Source organism: Pagrus major, chromosome 22, assembly GCF_040436345.1.
Source record: "Pagrus major chromosome 22, Pma_NU_1.0".
NCBI lineage: Eukaryota > Metazoa > Chordata > Actinopteri > Spariformes > Sparidae > Pagrus > Pagrus major.
This window is the reverse complement of record NC_133236.1, coordinates 13,203,966-13,230,037: the sequence shown is the minus strand read 5'-3', so window position 1 is coordinate 13,230,037 and position 26,072 is coordinate 13,203,966. Positions and strand designations below refer to the sequence as shown.

Genomic DNA, 26,072 nt, shown 5'->3' with positions numbered 1-26,072 from the left:
CTGATTTGTATTGATCATTTGTTTTTTCGACTGTCTTAGGAAAACTGTAACGTTGGCCGTTCATTATTCAAAGTCAATAGAGATCCTAATGTAGCACTTATGGCCTTTAATGGCTAACATTTCTACTCTTTGATAACAACTCTTACATTAGGGTTTTCTTGCAATGTAAAGTTGTTGTCGATAGTAAATTAGAATATCTTAGACACAGATTTACCTGGCATTTTATACCAGTGTGCATACACATAGGTAAAAGCGCAGAAAAACAAACACAAAAAGCTACAAAGCACTGGGTACCTCCAAACTGGGAGCATCTTTTATACTGGGGAAGATCTCATCTTGTCCAAGTTCAAACTCATCCAGGATACACAGCTGGTTGGAGACGAGCTTCTGTTTTAGAACAAGGGTGGGGTAAGTATTCAGATCCCTTATTGAAGGAAAAGCATCAATACCACAAGTTTAAATTCCTCAAAATGCTGCTAAAGTCAAACTAAAGAAATATTATCACCAAAACCTACTTAAAGGTTTAAAAGGTAATATATTATTGGCTTTTGATGCATTGACATGTAAGCAGCATTTCCGTGTTGAAGCTGGTCAATAGGGAGCCAATTTTAATGACTTTCTATGGTGTTCAGTAGACGAATCAATGGCAATGCATCATATTTCATTTACTGATGAAATGTATTGTTTTTAGAAATGCAACTGCAGATTTAGTGAAATTCTTTCTCTTCCAAAGCCACAAAAACGAAAGTTTGGCCCAAAAAGATTTTTATTCGTTGACTAGAGGCTGTGAGAAATGACCTAATTCACTCTTTATTGAACTCTGTGACTGATTTGTATTTCTAACCTGGTTTGTGATGCCCAGATGTTCTACGGACTCATTTTGGGATGAGGTGAAGACCTGCTGGACTGTTTGTAGGCAATCCTGAAGGGACGTCAAACAGTGAAGAGCTTCTGGTTGTTCCTTTGAGAGTGCAGGTCTGGTATCTGACTCCACTTTACTCAACAGCTCAGCCAGAGTCACCAGCTCAGTCGATACACACTAGGTAGGAATTTAGTCAGAAACACAGAGAAGAAAAAACAGGATAAACAAAATTACACCTCTTTTTTTTAAAGGGGAAAGATTTGATCCTTTATCCGTCTACCTGCATCTGTTCTTTTAAATACAGTAAATTTCATAATATAGAGCCACCAAAATGTGTAGTTATGTTGGTTATACTATATATATATGTTATGGTCAGTCACCTCCTGTTGTAGCAGCCACAGCTGGGGGTCCCCTTCACCAGAGCCACCAGGAGCCAACAGAAGGTCGGTCAAATTGTCCAGACAGAGGAGGACCCTCCGTACGGCCGTGTACAAGTCCTCATTCACACCTGGACGTGCACCGTCTGCAGAGCTCACCTAAGAAGTAAAAATTGCACAGTGTTCGCCGCCTCTCAATGCAATGTTTATAATGGTAAAGAAACTTTTTTTCCCCCAGTGGTCTGATTTTAAGAAGCTCGCTTATTTGATCAACTATAAGAAAGAACATCCATATAGGTTTACACGTTTGCTGTTAGCAAGACAAACAATCAAAGGATGTCTTTATAATACATTTTTAGATCCATGTTAGTTGATCATTTGCAGGACAATTTATCAAAACCACAGCATATGATTTCAAAGAGTCAACAATCTCTGCATCTACTGACAAGTCCTTTCCACTAGAAACACACTTGAATGCTAAAATCTAACCTCTGTCGCTACTGTACGTACCATTTGTCTCAGCAAGGCGATGGACCCATGTGTCCGCTGCAGAACAGCAGAAGCAGAGCCAGTTGATATCAGCTCCCTTTCTGGAACCTGAACAAACACAGAAATTCATTCATTTTCCTACAAGGACAAATTTGTGTCGTAACTGTTTTGACATAAGGACAATGATTTCAATCACCTATAGTGTACATTATAGTTACAAGGTTCTTCCTATTGGTTCCCTTTATCCTATTTTGTTATGAAATTGTAAAACTAAGATCTTTATAAATCTAAAGGAGCGCAGACAAAATCCTCTGTTCCTCCTCCCACTTTACTACAGGACCTGCTAACCAAAGGCTTAACCCACTGTTACCCTGGAAACAGATGTGATGATGGAGATACTAGCCTAGCATGCACTTCATAGAAACAGTTTTATCTCTATCTGCTGTGGTCCGATCTCACCCCTCACCCACATCATATCTCCTAAAAAATCAATTATTTTTATGTATTTTCCCACCTTTCCACGTGTTCCTTCATCATCTGAGCTGGTCAGGGTTTCATGCTCCTCCTTGACCTTTTTCAAAGTGGTCAGTTTTTGAGAGATCTGGTCATAAAGTCGGCTCCACCTCAGCGGCTCCTTGGCCTCTTCTTCACCTCCAGTCAAGCTAGTGACCAAAGGAAACACATAATACGCCGTATAATAGGAGTCTATGGTATGCTGAATGCTTGTGAGTTTGTCATCAATGCCTATGACTCATACACTTCTCTCTTACCTGATTGGCACCTCAGACGACCCCTGGGCTTGTTGGGATTCTTCCACCAAACCACTCAGACTGACACCGACTTCATTTTGCTCCTTCAACACATTAAGAGTCGACGGAAGAGAAACAAGGGAAAACACAATAAAAACAAACAAATTATTGAGATTTTCTTAAGGAATGTCAAATATGAGAGGCGTCACATTTGACATAATTCACGTTCAGTTAATTTAACACTAAGCATGTAAACAATACAGTTTTAATCTTTCTCTACAATTCAAAGCTAGATGTCACATTAGACATTTTGGAAAGAAAAGTTTGAAAATAATTTTAAAAGGTGTCTCTTTTCTCTCTCAGACACTTACCAGATCTTGACAGGGAACTGTGGACAAAGACAGATCTTCTTCTTCCTCTTCTATAAACTCATCTGAAGCTCTTGTAGCAGCAAACGGAGTTACAGGTCTGTCGGGAATCAATCTCGTGTCTTCCAATGTAGCTGCTGCCCGAGGGGATTTTGTAAAAGCGTCAGGGACGAGGGTTTCAGGGTTTGGTAATCCCTGCTGGTCCAGAGCAGGAGCATCAGCAGCAAACTGGTTTTCAGCTGCACTGATAAGTGACTCTGCTGTCACAGTTTCGGGATTAAATGCTTTGCCAACATCGGCTTTAGAATCCATTGTTTTTAATCCAGTTCCAACATTTTCTGACTCTTTTGTATCGAGCCAAGTTTCAACTTTTGAGCTCGTCTCCACTTCAGAAGAAAACTCTCCACTCTCGAGTGCCTGAAAGACAAGATTAATTATGATTTTATTGAAAATGACCAGTCACCATTAGTGAACAAAGACAAGTTTAGACACATTTCTTAATTAAAAAATCCATCACAATTTGTCATTATCATTGTAACTACCATGTTAATTTATCTGCATAGGTGTATTCTTTAATCCTGAGGAAAGCAAACAAAACCCCAAAAAAATAAAAACAAAATGCAAGTATAGAATGAAAAACAAATGTGTTCAATGTCCAGAGTCCCATCTCTGAAATGAAAAATATAATTTACCTTCACATCTGATAGTGGCTTAATTTCAACAGTATCCTCAAGTTGCACATCTGAAGCGTTCAATGTCTCCTCTGGGTCCTAAAAACAAAACGTATAAATATACAAATACACATGCCATTCTCACTGTGTCTGTGTGTCTGTGTGTCTGTGTGTCTGTGTGTGTGTCTGTGTGTGTGTGTGTGTGTGTGTGTGTGTGTGTGTGTGTGTGTGTGTGTGTGTGTGTGTGTGTGTGTGAGAGAGAGAGAGAGAGAGAGAGAGAGGAAAGGAGACAGGTTTCTGAAGAGCAACATATTTCAAGCAGCTGCTTCTGACAGTACCAGAATGGATTCACCAGGACAGCCCGCCTGACAAAGCATCACAGAAACATGCAAAATCTGCTAAAAACCTTCATAACACAGGAAAAAGAAGCAATATTAGTGTTGAAAAGTATAAAGTGAATTTTGAGATGAAGGAGCCCAAGAAATTTTCAAAAGTCTCAAATGTATGTATTTGTGAGGATTAACATACATTAAATTCAACGGTTTTTAACAGCTAAACTTTATTGACAGCAGTTTTACACTGTGTCATTTTGGAATGACACCCAAACAAAAGAAGATACCAGAAGAAAGCTCTCTTTGGATTTACCTCTGGAATACTGCATGTTAGTGTGTCAGAGGACGACGAGTGACAACTCCTGTTTTCCTCATCTTCCTCTTCCTCTGAGTTAGACACCTCAAAAGCCTCCTGATTTTAGTGATAAGGGTGAACGATATGATCAAAACTGTGATTTACAGGAAAATGGAAAAACAAATTGCTTTTGGAGAAGCGTTTCTTTTTCAGGATGCATGCCAGCTCGGCTCCATTAGCAGTCATCAACTAATTTTTTGCTTTATTTACAACATAATGTTTACAACAAATATGATTTTAAGTGCATTTTATGAATTAATCCCACATCTTAGAATTATACTGTATGACAGAAAAAGGTTGGACTAATGGAGTCTAAGGGAGGAATGCATGTAAATTTAGTGAATATATATTTGCTAAAAAGGACTGTTCATTTTAATAAAATCATAATAAAACGATTGAACACATCACTTATCGTCTTACCCAGGAAACAAACATTTTTTTAATTGCTATGTGCAGTCTTCTAACCTGAAATTTAAGTGAGTCCAGATGATTGTTCTGAATAATATTAATATACAGTTAACCAATCACTGTGTACGCACAGTATGACAATATAAGAATAATTCTCCAAAAAACAATCAATCAGTTTTGAGGTTATTGCTTGACAAGTAAACTGTATCGGGTGGGTTCAACCAATTCCAGATAACAGAAGGAATAAACTATTGTCATCAAGCCTGACTTCCTTGAAGATTTCACCAATTTTACTTTAATTTTAATTTAATTTAATTTATTATACTGTTTTAATCCCACAAGGGGAAATTCTTTTTATCACTCACGTTATACATGCATGCACACCCACACACACACACAGTGTATAGAGGAGAACGAGTGAATGGGCAGCCATCTGCAACGGCGCCCAACGAGCAGTGTTAGGGGTCGGTGCCTTGCTCAAGGGCACCTCGGCAATGCCCAGGATGTGAACTAGTATTCTCCATTACAAGTCCATATCATACTCTTTTTTTGGTCCGAGTGGGACTTGAACCGGCCACCTTTGAGTCCCCAAGCCAAGTCCCTACGGACTGAGCTATTGCCGCCCCCAAACCCAACTTGATCCCTCATTCAAAAATGGTGGAATTATGGACTTGGTAACTGTCACTTTTATTTCCCAAAGCAGTTCAATTAAAAAAGTGGTGGACTGCCACAAATTGTCAGCATAAAATTATTAAAAGACAACATGTCTGATTAGTTACAAAGATCATTCCAACAGTCAAACATCACATTTGTGTTATTGTTTTAGCTGATGAACTTATTATGACTGTTTATTATTATTACCTGGCCAAAGTGTCTTTCTGCAGATCTGCCTTGCTGCTGGATTTCTTCAGGAGTGTCAGAGACTGTGGTGGTGCCAAGATCCTCCTCACTGATCTTGTTCTAAGTTAGTCAAAGAGACAAGAGAATGTGAAAACAGAGCTATTTAATTCAACTTGAAGTTTTGCCAGCAAAATAATTACTATGACTGTTAGTATTCATGAAAGACAAAAGGCGAACCTCCCTACTCTTCTTCTATAGTAACAGATCAAAGTAATTATTTCTCCTATGTGCTCTGCTTTTAGACTTAACGCTGTACCTCCAGCAGGGTGGCTTGTTGCTGGGTTAGTTGTTCCAGCTCCTCGAGCTGCTGCAGGAGCAGTCTGGCTCTGGAGAACACCAGCAGGCTCTCCTCTGCTCCTCGAGGGAGGAGAGGGTCTCCTTTGCATTTCTCCATCTCTTCTAATGTCCTCCGCATCGACTGCACATTGGCCAGGATCACCTTCAGGTTGAAACAGAAAAGCTTGTCAAACTTACTTAACTTAAAATATTTAAACTTTTTTTGTATCAAGATATCAGACAGTCTGAATCGTTACGTTATACTGTCGAACGCAGAAAAAAAGGTCAGAGTTATGATACACCTGTGCTCGACTCCTTCTCTGTATTTAATACTGCCAACATTTAAAGTTAGAAGGACAAAAAATGAACCAATAATTTCATATGTGTGAATGACACATGAATAACATTTAGCATCTGTGGTAACATTATTTTTAATTAGTTAAAGAATGTCGTATTATGCTTAAGGAAGAACTGTATGCTGTACGTAGATGTGTCTAAATCAAGGACTGTCTCACAAAGACAGGAAGCATACATTATGCATCCCTGACCTGTTTTACACATATGATGCTTCTTTCATTAGACACTTGGATTCTTATTCTTAAAATCCTTTTTTAGTCTGAAGTGTTTTACTACAACACTGCAGTTTAAATTTTCTGTGTGCTCAAGAATATTTACATGAAATTCATGAATAAGAAACAAAAGCACTGTATCACCTGTCGGTCTTGAAGATGCTCTGTCAGAGTGATGTTGGAGTCGTCCATGGAGGATAAAATCGCTCTGATCTTCGGGACGTTCTTCTCCATCGTCTTCAGCTCTGCTTCTACTGCCTCCACCACCTGGAATGGAGATTACCATGAACCTTTTTTAACGACTTGTAATTTTATAATCAAGACTGTTTCACAAGCTGTACAAACAAGAATATAACTGCTCATAAAAAGCAATGCATTTCCAAGATGCTACTGATTGTGTCTTGATTTCATATCACGTAAAATTAGATCAAATTGGGGCCTCATGCATACCATGTTGCAATAGCCATAATAAAGTCTGGCTGGGTACTTTTGTTGCACACTCCTTTCATGTTTTATCAATGTCAAAATGTGACCATAATACAGAAGATCATCCCGTCCACTGGAAGATTCAACAGATTCTGTTAATCTGCCCAAATGGAAGTCAGGTGTCACTGAAAGAAAATCCTCTCTGTAGAAATGAAAGCGGAGGAACTAAAATGCACTGGGGAGAAAACACCCCAGCTGTTTCCTCTGACTGCCAGGAACCACCTGACCACCTGAAATTTGTGGAATTCCTCTTTTTTAAAAATTCTTACCACAACAGCCCGCAGCAGCTGCTCCAGCGGCTCTACGATCTTGCTTTGCATCTTTTGGACTTGTTGGTCATTCTGGTCCAGCCTCTTCTCCTGGGTGCTCATGTCACACACAGTAGAGATCTCCTCCAAGGCGGGCCTAAAGTCCTGCAGGGCATGTCTGATCCTCTCCGAGTCGTCCAGCACCAGCTATAGTTCAGGATTTAAAATGAAATTCATTGGTAACATGAAATATTTGAAAATGCTTGCAGACTTTGTGGTCAATATTGAATCATGTCAAGAATATTGTCTCTTCTTTTGTTTGTTTGCTTGGTTTCTCTGACCTGTAGGGAGTTTGCATGGTTCTGGAGGCTTCTGGCTGTTGTAAAGCAACAGGGAGCACTGAGCCACGCCTGGGCCTCATCTAACCAGCAGGTGGCGCCGTGCACAATACCTTCATACTCCTGAAGACAAGCGGGGATCTGGCAAAAGGAGTATAGAAAATATAAGAGAAGCAGAATGGCAGTTTGGCGGCCACTTTCCATATAGATGTATTTGTTTTTTAGTGTAATTTGAAGACCCATAAAAAGTCAAACCATGGCTCCTGTTACATGGTGTAAGTATAGAATAGTATTCCTGACCTTGCTGAGGAAAGCGGTGCGTTGCTCGGCCATCTGAGCTGCGTTTTGGTAGAGCTGCAGTGGTTGGGTGAGTTGGTCCATGAGCAGATGGGCCTGATCAGGATGGTCCTCTGCTAGATCCTGCACCTCGTTCTCCAGGAGCATCAAGCGGCTGTGCCAAGCATCCAGCTCATCCCACACACGCTGGAGAACAAACAATGTAGAGTATGTAGTGACAATGTAATCCTGGCTTGTCATCAGCTCTTATGAAACAGTGGCTGTTACAGTTGATTTGTCCAAGTTGTCTTGTCAGACATATGCCTACATAAATTTGCACAATAGCTAACGTAGCTAGTAGCGGCTAGTGTTGGTGGCTGGAAGCAGTGTGCAAACATCAGATTTCACTATAAACTCAGTTACGCTAAATCCAATGAGATATCTATAAGTGACTGATAGAAAGGTGAATAAATGAAGTTTGGAACTCGTTTTCAAGACATTAATGAAGAAGACAGAGGAACATGTCTTTGCATATCTGCAGGTTTATGTAACATGCACACACAGACACACAAGCAAACATAAACCAACACACACCTTGATTAAATTTTGCGCTTCGTCTACTGTCGGACTCTTTTGCTCGAGTAACGCTTTCACTTTCTCCAGACCTGATCCCAACTCCACCACTTGACTGTTCAGCTTCCGGACTGGGTAGCGCTTCTCCATGAACTGTAGAATGTCCACACACATGCGTTTAGAAAAATATAAGAGGTTTTGGTTGGAGATTTTGGTGGATTCTATCCTGTTTTGCGTTACCTTGTCCTCCTCTCTTTGTAGAGACATCTGAACTTCTTGTAACCTTCTGCTGATATCAGCTGGTATCTCGGCGTACCGGCTCTGCACACCGTCCACGATACTCTTCAGTTTGGCCTTCTGGGAGGACAAATCCTTTCTGAGCTTCTGTCAGGATGGAAATGCACGACAAGTTTGGAAGGGCAGGAAAAATTAAAGACTAAGAGGTTACAAGTGGGGTCAAAAGTTTGAGCTCTTTCCTAAATTTGTTTAACTTATTTTCCGGTTAAAGGATGAAGGAGAGCTCACAACAGCCCTGCACAAATTTTGCACGCTCCATCTTTAAAAGAGAAGGATGACTGACGGTAAACCATTTACTGCACTACTGATTCTCACAATGATTAAGTTCAGACAGAAATCAACTTGAAAAGACCACATACAGTCTTTAATCTAATTTTTGTAGCTAATTATTCAAGGTCTATCAATGCGCTAACAAAAACAGGCCTGTGAACACAACTTGTATTTCTCAATGGCTCTGTGAAGGGCTTCTAATCAAATATATGTCAACATTTTTGTCACATTTTCTTTTTTTGTTTCCCAGATGTTACTTCAAATGCCCTCATACAAATCTCAAGCCAAAATTTTCAAGCTTGGACTATAAAGCTTAAAAAATGATCCTGACCTGTTGTTTGCATGGATTTGAACAGGCTTCCAGCGAGGAGAGAATTGAGAACACGTGTTGCTCCAACGCTCCTATCTCTTCTTGGACTTGCTGTCTCTCTTTCTCCTCTGCCTGGGCTGCAGCTACCACCAGCAGGTTTCTCTCTTTCAAGCTGTGGAGAATAGTATCTTCTCAGTATCTCTCACATTAATGAGTAATCACTTTCCACATGCATATTAACCAAATCTCACCTCCTGACGTTCTCTTGGATCTTCACTAGTGTTTTGGCAACGGGTCCAGGGCTGATGGGATCCTGGGAACTAGATAAGCTCAGAGCGTGCTCCAGTCGATGCTCCAGGGAGGCTAAGTCCTGCTGCTCCTGCTCCAGCCCAGCCTGGTGCATCTCAGCCTGAGCCAGAAGCTCCTGGGGTTCTTCTTGAGCGAAGCTCACAATGGAGGAGTCTGGAACGTCAGCCTGAAGACTGGCCAAAAAGCTGCAACACTGCTCCATCTAAAGTTAAAAGAATTTAAAATAACTATAAACTTTATTTATACAGCACTTTTCAAAACAAGTTATTAATTAGTTTGCATCGTTAAACCAGGGTTAAAAAAATGAAATCTGACAGCTTAAATATGATATAATAAATACATATGATAAAAAATAAATGGAATAAAATACCCAACAATAAAGATAAAAACAACTGCCTGAGGATCTGAGATCAGAGGGCATCAGCACTTCAGCAAATAGCTATTTAATCCTCAGTATATCCATATATTACTACTCTCTGTCCTTTATGTCCTGTATGTTATGCTGCAGTAAGTTAAATTTGTCTCGGAAAGCAATACAAGTCACTTAAAACAGTAAACCTTTCCTGAGAGAAAGGCAAAGTGGGAACCAGTTGTGACCTTGGACACAATTGGAAGCCAGAAAATAGGAAAAAAAAGGGTTTGCGTCAAGTTAAACATGTTACTGTACTGATGCAAAAGTAAGGATTTGTTTCATAACTCACACTTGTTGTGATGTCCTTCCATTCCTCTCCTCTCTGTTCTGTGTGCGCCATCAGGAGGCCGACGCCTCGTCGTAATGATACCCAGCGTCTCCACAGAGCGGCCAGTTCACCGTCCCTTCCAACCCCACAGCCCTGCATTGGACATCCAGCTCTCAGTTCTTCTATCTTACCAGCGAGGCAGCGAAGATCTTCCATCAGAAGCTTTAAGGAGAGATGAAATTAAGTTCAAATTAAGGTTTGAATCAGGCGGTTGTCCATCTATTTGTACGATATGTCAGTCAAAATGCCCAATGCAGTCCTTAGACAATGGTGCCTACGGTGGTACGTGGACAGGTAAATCAACAGGTCTAAGAGTCTAAAGTCATGCTAGCAGCTCTGTCAGGTTGTTAGCAAAAGTGTTTTAATGGTTAAATGCTAACGTAGGCATGCTAACTCGCTGATGGAAAAGTCATTAGTTTGGTCATAAAAAGTACAGAATCAGGCAAACTGATATTTTGACTTGATGGTAATGCCTAACCTTTAGTTAAGTCATCATCAAACTGATTACAGTCCATGATAAATGGAGAAATTACTGTCTATCAAATTCCATTGCAATCTATCCAATATTTTAAGGGACATTTCACCCAAAACCACAAATATCATGGTGGGATTAGAGAAAAACTCAAGGTATCTCCACGGGTGTGATTTAACATGATATCTGTCTGATATAATAGTGACTGAGGTTTCACGAAAAGCCAAAAATGTCAACCTGCTCAAGATCAGTAGGATTCATCCTCTGGTGCACATGAATATTGTTAATCTCATGGAAATCCGTGTAATGGTTTTTGAGATATTTTAGTCCGGACCAAAGTGGTGGATGGACCAAGAGACCAACCAATCGTTGTGCCAGCTACATCATTAATATGGTTAACAAAAAAAATTGTGAATGTTTATGACATGCCAAGTTCAAGTAGATCCAGCATATGTGAAGAAATACATGCTGAAAACGTTTGCTAACCACTAGCTGCAATAATAGCTGTACTAATGCTGCAAACTTACCATAGCTCTTTTTTGTTGGCCAATACATTTTACGTATGAAGTCACTTGTTCTGCAGCACATTCTGCAAGCTTCGCTTCAAGCCCTGAAAGACGCTGACGTATATCTTCATGACATTTCCTGTGGCTTTGCTGTCTTGTTTCACACCTGTGAGAAAATTGTCTTTTAGGTCTTTTTACTTCATTAAAACTATGAAAGAAAGAAAGACACAGATATAATCACAACAATGTGATATACAAATCTTTCAATGAGCCAACAGCAGCCAGTACCTCTGCAAGGACTCCAGCCTGAGCTGAGCTTGGGCCTCCAGCATGGCTCTTCCCACCAACAACTGGCTAAGGATGCTGATGTGGAGCTGCTCAGTCTTTGGGCGGGACAGGCAGGGTTGCTGTGGCAACAGTTCCCCAAGGTGGCTGATATGAGCCTGAAATCCTTCTTCGAGAGCTTCTAGGGCCTGCTGAGTCTGCCTTTGTTCTTCAGTACAGTCCAAAAACCCTCCAGGAGCTGATAAGAAGGTGGCTTCAGCATTATGAAGGAAGCCTATTGCTCCCTGAGCAGCCCACTGGTAATCTTTCAAGGATTCTCTGGCCTGGGATAAACTCTCCTGTTGAATACATGTGATATGATCAAGCATAGTTTGGGAAACAACACACAAAAGGATGAATGGCTGAATATCCTCAAAAGTAAGAGCATTTAAGCTTACCATTTGTGAATGGCACTCTTGCTTGGTTGCATCCTTAAGAGTGTAAAGTTCCTTGTAGTTCTTCAGGTTAATTTTTTCCTTCTGTCCCAGACCTTCCAACACCCTCATCCCAGACTCTATATTTCTCCAAATGACCCAGCACCTCCGTAGTGCATTGTCTACAGCTTTTTCATCTGGATTTACTGGTTCGGCTCCCTCCAGTTCCACTCCTGTTCTTTGGAAAAGCTCCATTAAGGCAGGAAGCTCGGAGGAAAAATGCAGACCTTGTAGAAGCCCGGCCACCAGGTTTTTGATATGACCTGTGACAGAATACTCCCAGGAGACTAAAGTTTCCACAGTGTGGCGAATCCTTTGCCTCTCTGAATTAAGCTCAGATGGGTACAACTCCGGAGCTATGGCCTCCAATTGGTCCGCTGCTTCTTGACACTGTGTCTTTACCAAAGGAAGTTCAACTAAGAGCGTTTGGCACAGTCTGAACCTCTCACCCACACTGATTGTCTTATCTTTGGCACGCTGGATTTGCTCTTTGGCAATGTCCCTAGATTCCTCCATTTGTCTCCTCAGGTGCAGATATTTGTCTTGCTCGAAGGTGTTAACACTAAGAGCTTTGCACTGGTCTTGCAGTTCCCCAATGGTGCACAGCAGAGAGCTTCGTTTCGCCTCCTGGCAGTGCTGAAGCTCTTGTACTTCACATTGATGCTCCATTAGCATGTGCTTGAAATGGGTAGTTTTTGAGAGGGTTTCCTGTGTTAAAGGGAACCTCTGCTTTTCAAGATCGGTGGAAATTTGCTGTAAACTAGCCTGGATGGTCGATAACTCCTCATCTGAAGAGGTTCTCTCATGAATCAGCTCCTCCAATTCCCAGCTGGTTGCTTTCTCATGAGCTAGCAATCCATCTAATTCGGTCCAAAGGCCTGACAGTCTGTTGACAAGGTAGCGGCTCTCTCCTGGACTCAACCCTTCAGCCATTTCCCTGCAACTTACTGTCAGTGCATCCACCAGCTTTAGTTGGCTCTCTATCTCCGCTGTGGCTAATTTGTGGTGTTGCAGCTCGCTCTGCAGCTTTCTAATGTCAGCTTTTGAAACATTGTCAACATGGGCGCAGGGGTCTCTTTTAGCATGTGTTTCTGCTAACCAGGCATCCATGCTAGCAAGCTTGGATAACAGTTTCTCTCTCTCGTGCAGATTTTTCTTCATGGTGTGGAGAACATGATCCAAGCTGTCAGCAATAGCTTCATACAGTTCTTCCACCGTCTTCAATACTTGGTCACTTTCCTCCTTTTCTGTGTCAGGTGCTAAATCTTTCATCTGTTCAACTTCTACTTGCATCTTGGACCTTCTAGACCAAATATCAGTCTGAAATTTCTTCATCTCAGCTATCTGAATACGAGCCTCATCTGGGAAAAGTGCTAACTTTTGCCCAATAGAGATGTGGTTTTCTGCCTGCTTTGCCCATACAATCAAGTCTTGTAATTGCTTGTTGATCTTAGCTGAAGAAATGCCTCCACAGCTGTGTGTGGAAGTGTCAAGCTTGCTCTTGGTGTCATTAAGCAAGGACCCCAGTTCCTGAAGACTACATATAATCTCATCCTTCTCTTTCTGACCCAGAGAGAAACGGACAAGAGCATCTGACTGAGACTTTAAGTGCAGATAAAGCTGGTTGTATAGTTTTAGGTCTGTGGTCAGACAAACAAGTTCTAAAGCACTTTTGCTGTCCTGGCTTTCAAAGGTGGATTTCTGAAGAGCTTCAAGCTTGCCTTTAAGCTGTTCGGCCTGTTTTATAAGAAGAGAGGACTGACAGGTGGAGCTTGAAGCATGCTGTAGAGCTCTTTTGATACTTCCTTCCAAAAGCCTCCATTCCTCCTGGACATCTCCAAGCTGGGCAAGAAGAGCACCTGAACTTTCAGCATCGCTCAAGTGGACTGAAAACTGGCTACTTAAATGGAGAAGTTCTTCCATCTTGTCTTTTTTCAGTACCATGGTCTTCAGCAGGGCTTGGAGTTTGTCAGCTTGAAGGCTGCTGCTTCCCAAAGTATTTCTGACAAAACCAATAACACAAGTATATGAATGTATAGTGTGTCAGGTACACAATAAAATATTAAAGGTGTATTCACACCTTTCTCGTTTGAAGCAATTGTTTCAAAACTGGGGTGCGAGACAAATCAATTGGGCCAAGTTTACCAGGAAAGGGTAGTCTCCGCCCGCTACCAAGTGGACTCTGTTGCGGTTCGTTTTTTGTGTGAAAGCAAGCAGAGCAACCACAAGATTTTGTGATGGTACATAGTTGAAACACTGACAAATCCATCAGCTTATCATGAAATCTTTTCAGGAAGTGATTTTAAAATGATCTGTATAAAGTCATGTCTAAATTTATGCAATATTTGCTTAACATATACTGTAACACCTACGCAAGTCAGCATATGTATTTTCCCAGTTTAAGGGGTCAGAAGTTGTTAAAATGGCTGCGTTTGTATCCTACTCAGAGTACTTTATCAGTTTATTTAGTCCATTAAAAGGTGAGTGGCAGAAATCTGACAGTAACAAGCTCTGAATTATTATTATACAAGACTCCTCCTTTTCATCCTGTCACTACCTGTTAATTATTATTAGCAAGCTTCAGCTGGTAATATTTTTACTTTGGGTGTGTGTGTCATCAAAATGTGGTCCAAGAGACGCCAACTGAATCTGGAACAACCACATTCAATTTTGAGTATGTTGCCAGGTGTTTGCCGGTGTCTTTTTGTGTCTCTGTATGTGAACAGATTTTTTTCAGGGTGACAGTGTCACACACAACTTCAAAAGGTGTGTAGTTGTTATTACATTATTAAATGTCCACATGTAATAGTGTATTAATGACTACTGAGTCATGTTAACGTGTTGACGTGTGTCGCAGCTGGTGTGATCCCATCGCAAGACGGTCTCTCGTTCATAAAGTGTGGTCTATTGCAGTCTAATAATGCTCAAAATCATAACTGTCTTATCAATGAGTCACATGTCAGGCTGTTTAACATCATGTTTGCTCTTTTTGTTTCATTTCTGAAAAGTCACTGAACAGGAACCGGACCAGAACTTAAATATAACTATATATATTTTTTTATTTCTTTTTCTGGACCAAATGAACTGAACTATTGGTGTGAAAACATCCTAAGTTATTTATAAAGGATCAAAGGATTACTCACAAGCTCATTTTGTCCTTTTCAGCATCTAGAACCTCCAGCAGAGCTCTGATGATCCTCATCTGTTTGTGATACTGTTTGACCTGATCCAGCTGTGCAGCTTTGACCTGCACGGTGGCAGAGGCATCCAGCAGTGCAGCACTCCACTGTCCTTCAACACTTTTCAGGGCACCTGCATCACAAATCCTGGTAGCACTCGTGCTTTTCATGGTGGCCACTTGTTCCTGTACAGAGTGCCTGTAGTCCTACAGTAGAAAGACAAAAAACATCAGCTGACATCAGCTAGTAACATTACCCTAAATTACTTGTGAAACAGAAGTACATACCTCCGCCTCCTGCAGCTGTTTGGCCATTGCGGTGACATCGAGCTGTGCTGGTTGATAGCGACATGCCAGGACTTTTTGAACAGTTCTTACTAATCGAATCTCGGGTTCACCAGGAGAGGACTTCAGGTACCAATTCAAATCAATGTGTGGTGAGCGCTGTAACAAAATAAACAAGATAAAGAATAAAAAGAGAAATCTACTTATGAAAAAAACTTGTTACAGTGCTGTATGTATATTATTGATGAATGGTTTGGTCTGGAAAATGTCAAAATAGTGAAAAATGCATAAAAAGCACAAATATAACCCCTTTATTGTCATGGCATGCTCATGTTAGACCTAAAACAAACTCAGATGTCAGCATTGAGCCTTCATCAGGGAGTGTGAGTGAGTGTCTTGGAGGCCCTTATGATTTTTATAAATATTAAGGAATATTAGTCTAATTGCAGCCTTGAAAGGACCTTGAAAGTAATTACCAAATGAAATTCCTTTCTTTCAGGCTTAGTGTGCCTCTTTTAATGGTCTTCTTTTTCAAGGTTGTACATGTCTACATGATGAATAGTCTTTTTGAAAATAATATATAAAACATAAAAATAACATAAAATTTGGCTGGGCAAGTCATAGACTGGATGTTGTGAGCGATTAAACCCACTAATGACCTTGCAGGAAATCATTGAGCCTCATTAGATCCTTCCTGTGGACCTTCCTGTCAGCAGCATCATGGGAATACACAAACATCCATCAAAACACTCTCAGCTCTTATCTGGCTCACTGTTTATTTATACAATTAAAACTGACCTCTTGGCCTGTTTGGACACTTGAGCATATGCAATTACATTTAAACTCATAACACTTCAATGTTTAATTGGTGACTTTCATTTCTATACCCATAAAGGATACTTAATGTTTTCAGTTTACTGTCATAAAGTAGTAAAGAAAACAGAAAATATTCACACACAGCTGGAATCAGATCATTTTGACTTTTTGTCGATTAATCCTGCACATCTAATACTCACGTTTATTATGTTACTTCTTTCCACCAAGCTCTGGATCTCAGACAAAATATCCTGCATGCTGCACGCTTGTTCACAGGACTCTGGTGATCCATCAGACGTCTCCTCAGCTGCCAAACCCGGCGCTGTGCTCTCGGGCTCCATGCTTTCTTGGATCTGATGCTACAAACACAGGCGACAGGGGTTGTGTCACACTTTAGCCTCCTTCTTTCCCCTTGTTTGTCCATAGATAATGACAGAGCGTCCTGTTCTTACCCCGCTCCACACTGGTAAATATTACTATACTGACAGCAGCCAGGCGAGTCAGTACAGTTAACACAAGAATGTGCCTGAGTAGGGAGCAGTTTGCCCTGAGGGAGAAAGACTTGGTCTATTTATCTAAAAAGTGCAGCCTCCCTTGCTTCTTAAAGAAATAATTGGTCTGTTATAACTTGGTTAGACACCAAAACATTACATGAACTGCACGGCTACTAGACTGTACAAAAACATGGGAGGTGCCTTTTGAAATGTTTTGGACATGACCAATACGCATGTTGTAGCAGAGTGCAGGTGGAGCAGGAAGGGGATTTGAAGCGTGCAGCAGATTTCTGATTCGCTGCAGGAAAAACTATATGAAGGAGAATAATGTATAAGTGCTCTAGTGTGGTTTTCCCTGATTAAATCTCAAGATGCTTAAATTATAAAAAAATATGTAATTCCTCATTTTTAAAAATGTTTTAAATCTCAATAATTTGGAATTTAAAAAACAGAAAAGTCAAATTAGGGTCAGGAAGCCAATTAGTGCTTTCTTAAATACAAATTTTGGGGAACATTTCAGGACACTCAACATTCACACCTGGAAACAAATGTTAGCTGTTTACACAGAGAAAGCACGATGTTATTACTCACTATAATGACAGGTTCTCTTAGGAATTCCTCAGTGCCTTTGACTTGTACCATCCAAACACATGTATAAACTGAAGAGCTCCACAAATCGACTTTGTAACATGACGGCCAGTGCATTCATTGCTAGCATTACGGTAAGTCTAGTTTTCAGTGGTCACCTCATGATAGACTGTAAATGCAAAAGACAGGGCTAAACTGTCTCTGCAGATATTAACATATAACAGCCAGGAGGCTTTTCCTGATACTCATTGTCTTGATGTGAGGGAAGACCTCGCTGTCTGTAGACCCATACCTCTGCCTTATTGTCTTTATTTTTACATCTTCTGCTTTCATTTAATATCTCGTGTCTTAGGAGCTACACCAGGCTAAGTTGTAGGGGGATATTTCCTTGGTGTAATTTATCAACGTTTTGTTTCTTACAAAAGATTGAAAGAACAAAATCCACAGAATATATATTTAATATTTACCTGTCCCTGTGTCACCTCTATGTCCTCCAGCGACGCAGGTACCTTCAGTTTACATTCTTCTATTAGTGGCGTAGCTTTAACTCGTCTTGTTAGTACTTTCAAATGTTTGGACTTTGGGCAGTCACGCCCACTTGCTTCTTCTTCAATGTTTCCTCCCTCTGCCGTCTCCAAACGTCCTGTACCTGTGCTCTGCGCAGTGTCGGCAGCAGTCCACTGTTTACTGTCACCAGCAGGTATTTGTGTTCCGGTTAAGGCATCTCCCTCCACAACTGAGCTCATTGTTTGCTCTTGAGTGTGACAGAAACCTGTCATCTGCTCTTGTTTGACATCCGGATATGTTGTTTCCGCTGCATTTGCAAACCTTCCACATAATTTGGAGGATTTCAACACCTCACTGGTAATTAGGTCACAGGCTTCTGGGTTTTCTTTGCATGATAATTTGGCACTTGTGGGTTTTACCTCGACGAATTCTGTACATACTGATGCCGCAGGGGTTTCTGGTAGTGAGTCTGCTGCTTGAGACATGCTTAATGTACTCTTTAAATGATTCAAGTCTGTGTCATCAGATTCAGGATCAATTACTGTTGTAAAGAATCCAGATTTCTTCTCAGGCGACACTTCATCTGGTCTCAAACTGACTTCCTCGCAGCACTTCCCCCTTTCTTGAACATTGGTAACAGCCTTAAATGTGTCTGATTGTGCATCGTACAGCACTGCTCCCTGAAAACATCTGATAACATCTCGACCAACATTGTTATTTTTCTGCATGTCCTGCGGCTCAATGTCCAACACTATTGTAAACACTTTCTTTGGGGTTGCGCTGTTGTCCTCCCAATGTTTTTCTTGTTCTTCAGCATCTGTAACTGCCTCAAACGTCTCTGTTTGTGCTGCTAGACGTTCAGACACATTTCCAGGGGTCGAAAGGGGGGATTTGTCTGGATTTGTGGCTGGGGATCCAACAAGGGATTTGACACAGAGTTCTGAATTGATTTCTTTGGTACTGTCTGTGCCTATAGCCGACAATTTTGAGTCCTGGGTCAAGGTAGCGTCTTCCTGCAATGATTCAGCATTCTCTTGCAGAGCTGTTAAACTTTTGTTGAGAGTAGGAAGCGAGCCTGACATTAAAGGCTCTGAGCTATTTCCAGTATCATCCGTTGTCAAGTTTATTTTTGGTGGAGTTGATGTTAGCTGATGTGATTCTTGTTGGGTTGTTGATTTGAAATCATCTGGGATTTCTGTACAAGGAAACTGATGAGGGACAAATGCATCTTCTTTGGTTGTTTCCAAAGTGCCTTGGGTTTTAATTTTGTTGTCATTCGGACCACTTTCGGAGTTTTCCTTGTCATCTGTTGCAGAAAGGGAAGGAGAGGCACAAGGACACACAGCCGGAGTTTCAGCGGCTGAAGCTAAATGTGGTGCATCACTTTCTCCTTTAAAAGCTTTGTCAACACCTTTGTCCAATTCTCCTTCACAAGGACCATGACTGACCTGTGGAATACATTTAATTGATTGGAAATATTAATAAAAACATCTTTACATTATTAACATTATTACATTGGATGATAGAGGACTGTGTCTGAGGAGAGACTCACCAGGTGTTGAATTAAGGTTTCAACTGCAGGTGTTTCATTGAGAGCATCGGAGACACTTTTCTCAAGTTCCTCTGTCACGTTTGTTCCCAGACAGTTTAGAAGAAAGTCTCGCTCTGAGAGTACTTCACGAAGAGCTTGTTGACGCCACAAGCCCTCATCCAGAGCTACCTATAAGAACACATAGACAGATATATAAGCTCAAAAATAGACATTCCCACAGGTGACCCACAATCGTTTTTTACACCTTTGCTTGTCCGTCTACTATTTCAGTGCTCAGCAGGTACGATGTTTGCAGTTGCTGCCATGTTAGTTTAGTGTGTTATCATTTGCTAATAACCACAAAATGCAAAGTAAAGCTGAAGTTGATGGGAATTTCATTATTTTTGCAAGTATTTGGTCATAAGCTAAAGCATTGGAAGGGTTCAAATTTGGGTCAGTGTCAGATGAAGAATTAGTGGATTGCCAAAGTTATTAAAAATGTATCCCGTTAGGAACATCAATGTCAACAGAATTTCAAGGCAATCCATCAAATAGCTGTTGTGACATTTCACAAAAAACCGAAGTATGAAGCTCATGGTTGCACTCGAGGAAAAGTCAGGGGATCACTAACATATCCACATATCCTGTGGAAACCATGAATGTTTGTAAAAAAGCTAGTGAATGTAGAGATACGTACTTCAAAAGGATATGAGAATAGTTTGAAGAGTTGTTAGCGCTAGATGAAAAATAAAGGGATCATTAAAGCCACTGGAGCTCATCTTCTGGCCACCATGAATGTTTGTACGCAATGTCATGGCAATCAATCCAATAGTTGTCATATAATGTAATCAACATTATCAGCATAGACATGAATGTTATCACTGTAAATGAACAAAGAGAAGAAAAGACGACTGGCAAAACAGGAATTGCACTGGTGGAGTTAAGCTTTCAGAGATTTTGGCAGATGGTAAATGAGTTCCAACATGTTTGTGATCTTTAGTAATGCCAAGGACCAAACCTTTGAGCAATTTCGCCACAACCTCCCTGTGAGGACTATTATGTTCACCGTGTACCACAAAGAAAATACGTTTTCACCCTGTAGTATTATTTAAGAGTAGAGGACAGACTTGTTGCATGTTAAGAACAACTTACAGACATTGAAGTCCTGCTAGGAAGAAAAATCTTTGGTTTCTATCCTAAACCAGATAGCAAAAGATAATAGTCTTGGTATTAACACAAGTGCAGGCCCACAGGGACTGGATTAGAGTTACCATCATTCATGGGAACTGTTCCCTTGAACTTGTGTTTCAAAAGTTTGAGGCAACAGACAACAGTGTTAAGGGCCTGTTCAAATACTATTTATTTTGGAAAATTATTAAGAACTTTTAAATTTTAATGACAAGACTCTCTAGGCTACATTTTTGTATTCTAAGTAGAAAAGAAAAGTGATGATGTTAAGAAATAACCTTATCTTGCATTGTTTATAGAACATGAATACGCTGATGTGGTTTACAGAGTGGACAACACATACTCAGATTTCATATCAAGTGATAAGGCTGGCTTTATTCTACATTTATCTCGTTGACACCAGATAGACCCCCAACAAATGTTCAGCTTTGTTTGAGTTATGTTTGCTCAAAGTTCCCAGCTGTTTCAGGAGACTCCAGAACCTTTTTATTAATTAAAAATATTTACAGTATTTGTGACTTGTTTTCCCAGATTTTTATCATCATTAGGAATAAAAAGAGAAACAGACAAATGTATAGACACATTAGGTTGTTTTACCTGGCTGAGTGATGATGGTTCATCATGAACTGTTTGGCTCAACTTCTGCAGCTGACTGATGACCTGTCTCACCCTGTTAGCAGTGTTTCCAGCACACTCCTGTTTCTTTTGTTCAAAAATGGACCTGAGGCTGCAGTGAGAACACGAGAGAGAGAGAGAGAGAGAGAGAGAGAGAGAGAGAGAGAGAGAGAGAGAGAGAGAGAGAGAGAAAGAAAGAAAGAAAGAAAGAAAGAAAGAAAGAAAGAAAGAAAGAAAGAAAGAAAGAAAGAAAGAAAGAAAGTAAGAAAGAAAGAAAGAAAGAAAGAAAGAAAGAAAGAGAGAGAGAGAGAGAGAACAATAATGATTTTCAGGGAAATTCTTCTTGACTTATGGCAAGAAACAATGTGAGCTTGTGTGTGTTCATGTACCTTTCACAAAGTGTCATCTTGGAAATAAAAAAAAGTCTAAAAGTCTATGCAAAGAAATCAGATTTTCTCTGCCACGCTGTTATTTGTTTACTTTTCTTATGCCAGTGTCTTAGAATCGTTGTGGTGTTGACCAACTGGTTCCAAAAGCTTATTTTTGAGTTTCTCAATGTGAAGAATGCGACTTATCTGTTTTGAAACAAGGTTAAGTACCTGTCAAGGTCTTTAGCAACTGCTTTGACAGTCAAATTGAAACCTGCGGGAAGTGTTTCCTTTGTCATGCTCAACTCTCCAGTTTTCTGCAGGCCGTCGACACTTGCAGCCAACTCTGTCAGCCTGGTATCACAGTCCTGAGAGAGAGACAGAGAGATAAATGCTCCTTCGATGACACTGTGAGTTTGTTCACAAGTCTGTGAACTTGTTATACTTTTATTCAGGGAAAAGCAACATTTTGTAGGATCTCTTAATAATACCTGTATTGTGTTCCACTGCTGTTTGAGCTCGCTGATATCAGGCAACACTCCATGGTTCTCACACAGATTTGAAACATTTTCAACCAAGTCTTTCAGCGCTGTCTGTGCACAGGAGACCTCTTCCTCCACTTGGTGAACTCTCTGGTTGCCGTTTTCTCTGAGCTGCGCCAGATTTTCTCTGATGCTGCTGTCTAGTGCCCTCTTGTGGTTTTGGAGGTTGTCGACTTGCTGGGAGAAGCTGGCCTGGGCCTCGGCCGTGGAACTGGCTGTGATCGAGTCCTTGAATGTTTCAATCTGTAAAAGGTCTTTATCTATGTGTGCAACTTCTTGAAGCAAAGCCTGCAAAGTGAAGAAGTGAGAGATAAACATGCTGTGTGTTCTTATAAACAGAAATACAATATAGGTGGCCTCTTAAAAATGTCTTTTATCATGGTGAGTGGAAATGTAAGGAGCTTGTACATGATTAACTGCATCAGTGTACTTAATGGACCTCACCTCCAGAGCTGTGATCAATCCAGCTGAGCTGTCTTTCTGAGTTTGACAGGCTGACATCCTTTCCTGCAGGGAAGTCAGTTTATGGTGGCAGTCCTGCAGCAACTGGCCAAAATGTTCCTCATTACACACACCTTCCTCGAGGCGGGAACACACACCCTGTGGACATTTCAGGGACACCAAGTCGATGTCAGACAGCTTATCATTTATCTTAATTAAACGCTGGTTCTCAACCTTTTTTGTCTGACATTCCCTATCAGGTGAGCTCAAGTATCCTTTCAATGACCCAACCTGTCATGTGTTCACGGTCATTGATTTTAAGTGGCTGCTAACAATACATAGAGTGAATATTGTTTGAAAATATGTGATTTGTCATGTGTGCAGAGAAACTGAGTATGTTCTCTTACTTGAGCACTGTTAAATCTCTGCGCCACAGGACTCTGGATGCCGAGGTCTTCACCAAGCGGAGAGTCAACAACTTGTCCCAGATCTCCACCGGAGGACTGAATTGTCTTGGACAGAGTCTGAATCACCTTGACATCTCTGCTCGGAGAGCTCTGCTTTACACTGGAGCCATGCACAACGTTGGTTTGAAAGTTGTCGTATCGTTCCAACAGTTTGCTGCTCTCTGCCACCAGAGGAGACTGCTGGAGTGTGCTGCTCTGTAAGGATGACACAAGCCGACTGAGGGCCTCTGTCCTCACCCTGCAGTGGAATAATATGGACAGTGTTGATGTCCAGTTACAGGTTATTCACACTTTCAAATGTTAGTGATGGGAACTAAAACTGAGCATTAAAAATAAGTTGTAACATTAATCATACCCCTTATTTAAAATTTTCCAGGCTTCTGTGTGCTTGAATAAACTGTCTACCTACTGCGGATTTCCTTACTTCCTTTCCTGGTTTCTACAGATTTTAGTAACTGTTTTCAACCCTCTGGGTCTAACTTAGTACATCTGCATCTCCCTTTTTCTTATTTTGGAAAATGTTACTATCTTTTAGTGAGAATATCACCTGTAGCTTACTATAAACTAAATATACATAGTATACAGAGCCTGATAGCATATATCTGAAATCAGAAAACAGCTGACCTTTGTTGAAGCACTTCCTCTTGCAGGAGATTAAGATCCTCCTCCTTTGCTGCTTTATCCTCAACGGTTTGTAACCATTGTTCAAAATGCTCCCACTCACTTTGCAGCCTACAACATAAAGATCATACAGTATGAGTCAAGGCATGACACAAACACACCTATAGACAGTATGTACAACGCATGGTAGATTAAAGTGTCAAGAAACATTACAGGACAGACGTCAGAAAACAAGTCAAACTTGTCCTGCTGTCTTTTTTTAAATTTTTTTTTATCTCTTACAGAACTGCATTAATCTCTCAGACTGATTTTACTCAAACTTTATTCTGTTACATTCAGAGTTTCAGGGGTACATTTGGTGATATTCTGTATTGTCCTGATTGTCATCAAATCCCATGAAAACAACAAAACCGACAACTAGTTCATCCTACTAACAAACACTGCCTGAATAAACTCACATATCTTATTCCTCCGTCAAAAACAGTATAGCTACCTGTCCAGAGCCTGGATATTTCTCTGAGTCCGGTCTTCCACCTCTGAGAAGAGCTGATGGGTGTTTCTGACTTTATTCTGCAGCTGCTGTGCGTCCACAGACAGACTCTCTAGGCTGGATGAACTTGCTATGGAGGCCATAATACGCAGATGCTCCAGCAGGCTCTCTGCCTGTTCATCCTGAGCCTGCAGCTCATAAAGTAAATCCTGGAAAGGAGGATAAGTTACTGTAAGTGAAAAGCATTTTAAAGCATCAGTTATCTAATGTTGCAACCTCATGTACCACTAACCTCTTTATCAGATGTTAGATCTTCTCACACATTAAAAATACAGTGAATGTGACAAAATAAAAAAACAACCTTTTTGTTTACACAAATATGGCACAGTTCTGGTGAAAACTGGTGCAGTCCATGTTGCTTTCAGCCCAATTTTCATTTCAGCCTCAATGTGCATCACTGTATACCACAGGTCAGGCCCTCACCTTGAGTTTTGCAAGGACCGTTGCAACATCTGGAGCACTCAGCATGAGGAGGGAGTCCTGAATCTTCTGAAGGGAGTTAAAGCATTCATCCATCCTGGCAGTAATTTGTCCCTTAGCAGCCACCATCTGCCTGTAAACATCCTCAGCTTCAGAAACAAGCTCCCTCAGCTGCTCCATCTTTTTCCTCAGCTGGGTCTCCACAACCTAGACAAAATAAAGTTTGAAGTTTGAAATAGTGGCATCAACATTTCACAACAACACCTCAGTTCAACAAGTTAAACTGGAGTTGAAAACTAAACCAGTACTATATTTATACATTTTATCTGTCAATCCTTGCAGCTTTACAGTAATTTAGCCTGAAGCACCCAAATCCCAAACAGGAAACTAAATCACATGCTGTACCTGCAGCTCCAGAGGAGGCTCTGTGCTTTGAAGCAGCGTCTGAATCTCAGTGGCTCTTCGGTGGAAACGCTCCATATTCTCCTCCTGGGCCACAATCTCATTCTGAACAAAGTTAAAAGGAGATGATCTTTGTTAAAAGTATAAATCTGACGAACATTTCCCTCCCATAAGGCTGTCCAAACTAGTTTGTACCTGTGCATTACAAAATAAAACAGGAAGACTGTTTTACCTGCAAGGCCCTGATGTCTTCCTCTGCCTGAAAGGACGGAGATTCAGCAAATACTGCCAGTTTATTGGTGGTCCAGCTCTCCACCTCTGCTCCCAGCTGGAGGACGCCATCCCACAGAGTCAGTCCATGGTGGAGGTTTTCAATGTAGGAATCTGTTCTTTCTGATATCTGCAAGAATATGAACTGTCATGGTTTGGGGTTTAAATTAATTAATTTCCTGTTTTATTTTGAAAGTTTCACTCTCCACGTGTATCCTGTTGTTTAAGTTGTATTGAGATTCTCCTGATTAGTTTCACCTGTCTCTGATTAGCCTCCTGTGTATTTAGTCCATGTGCTTCCCTTTTTCAGTTATTAGTTTGTTTACATTTGCAGCTTATGTTTCATCTGTATTCCTGTGTTTCCTGTGCCTTACTGGTTTGCTCTCAGTTAAGTTTTGTATCTCTCCTCAGGTTTTTTGGATTTGTCTCAGCCTGCTTCTTCTTTTTTTGTTACCTGCCAGTTTGTATTCTGCTTTGTTTTGAACCTTTTCTTTCGACCTGCCTGCTTAGAGTCATGGATTTACCTTAGACCTGAGAAATGAGATATTTGCAGTGATAATGGATATCTAGGAGAAATACTATTTGTGTAGTTACAGAGTCAAAGAGTGATGTGTGTATATATATATATATATATATATATATATATATATATATATATATATATATATATATATATATATATATATATATATATATATATATATATATATATACATATATATATATATATACACATATATATATATATACACATATATATATATGTGTATATATACTCATATATATATATATATATATATATATATATATATATATATATATATATATATATATATATATATATATATAT

The 26,072-nt window shown here is 40.4% G+C and overlaps 1 protein-coding gene across 1 annotated transcript in view; it reads right to left on the bottom strand.

Annotated features, from left to right (window-relative positions):
* Positions 1-26,072, bottom strand: part of syne2a (spectrin repeat containing, nuclear envelope 2a) — a 67,007-nt gene that overhangs the window by 37,552 nt on the left and 3,383 nt on the right. The window contains 38 exon segments of the mRNA XM_073492612.1: positions 295-387; positions 845-1,039; positions 1,243-1,398; positions 1,750-1,836; positions 2,243-2,390; positions 2,499-2,581; positions 2,849-3,262; positions 3,538-3,615; positions 4,162-4,260; positions 5,473-5,571; positions 5,768-5,950; positions 6,501-6,623; positions 7,112-7,297; positions 7,432-7,569; positions 7,729-7,911; positions 8,299-8,430; positions 8,518-8,661; positions 9,176-9,326; positions 9,406-9,665; positions 10,165-10,365; positions 11,203-11,347; positions 11,470-11,804; positions 11,904-13,941; positions 15,083-15,324; positions 15,406-15,561; positions 16,419-16,577; positions 17,768-19,255; positions 19,360-19,527; positions 21,124-21,253; positions 21,741-21,877; positions 22,001-22,339; positions 22,496-22,651; positions 22,900-23,197; positions 23,584-23,691; positions 24,074-24,279; positions 24,554-24,757; positions 24,956-25,057; positions 25,185-25,352. Of these exon segments, the coding sequence (XP_073348713.1) occupies positions 295-387; positions 845-1,039; positions 1,243-1,398; positions 1,750-1,836; positions 2,243-2,390; positions 2,499-2,581; positions 2,849-3,262; positions 3,538-3,615; positions 4,162-4,260; positions 5,473-5,571; positions 5,768-5,950; positions 6,501-6,623; positions 7,112-7,297; positions 7,432-7,569; positions 7,729-7,911; positions 8,299-8,430; positions 8,518-8,661; positions 9,176-9,326; positions 9,406-9,665; positions 10,165-10,365; positions 11,203-11,347; positions 11,470-11,804; positions 11,904-13,941; positions 15,083-15,324; positions 15,406-15,561; positions 16,419-16,577; positions 17,768-19,255; positions 19,360-19,527; positions 21,124-21,253; positions 21,741-21,877; positions 22,001-22,339; positions 22,496-22,651; positions 22,900-23,197; positions 23,584-23,691; positions 24,074-24,279; positions 24,554-24,757; positions 24,956-25,057; positions 25,185-25,352 (9,732 nt within the window).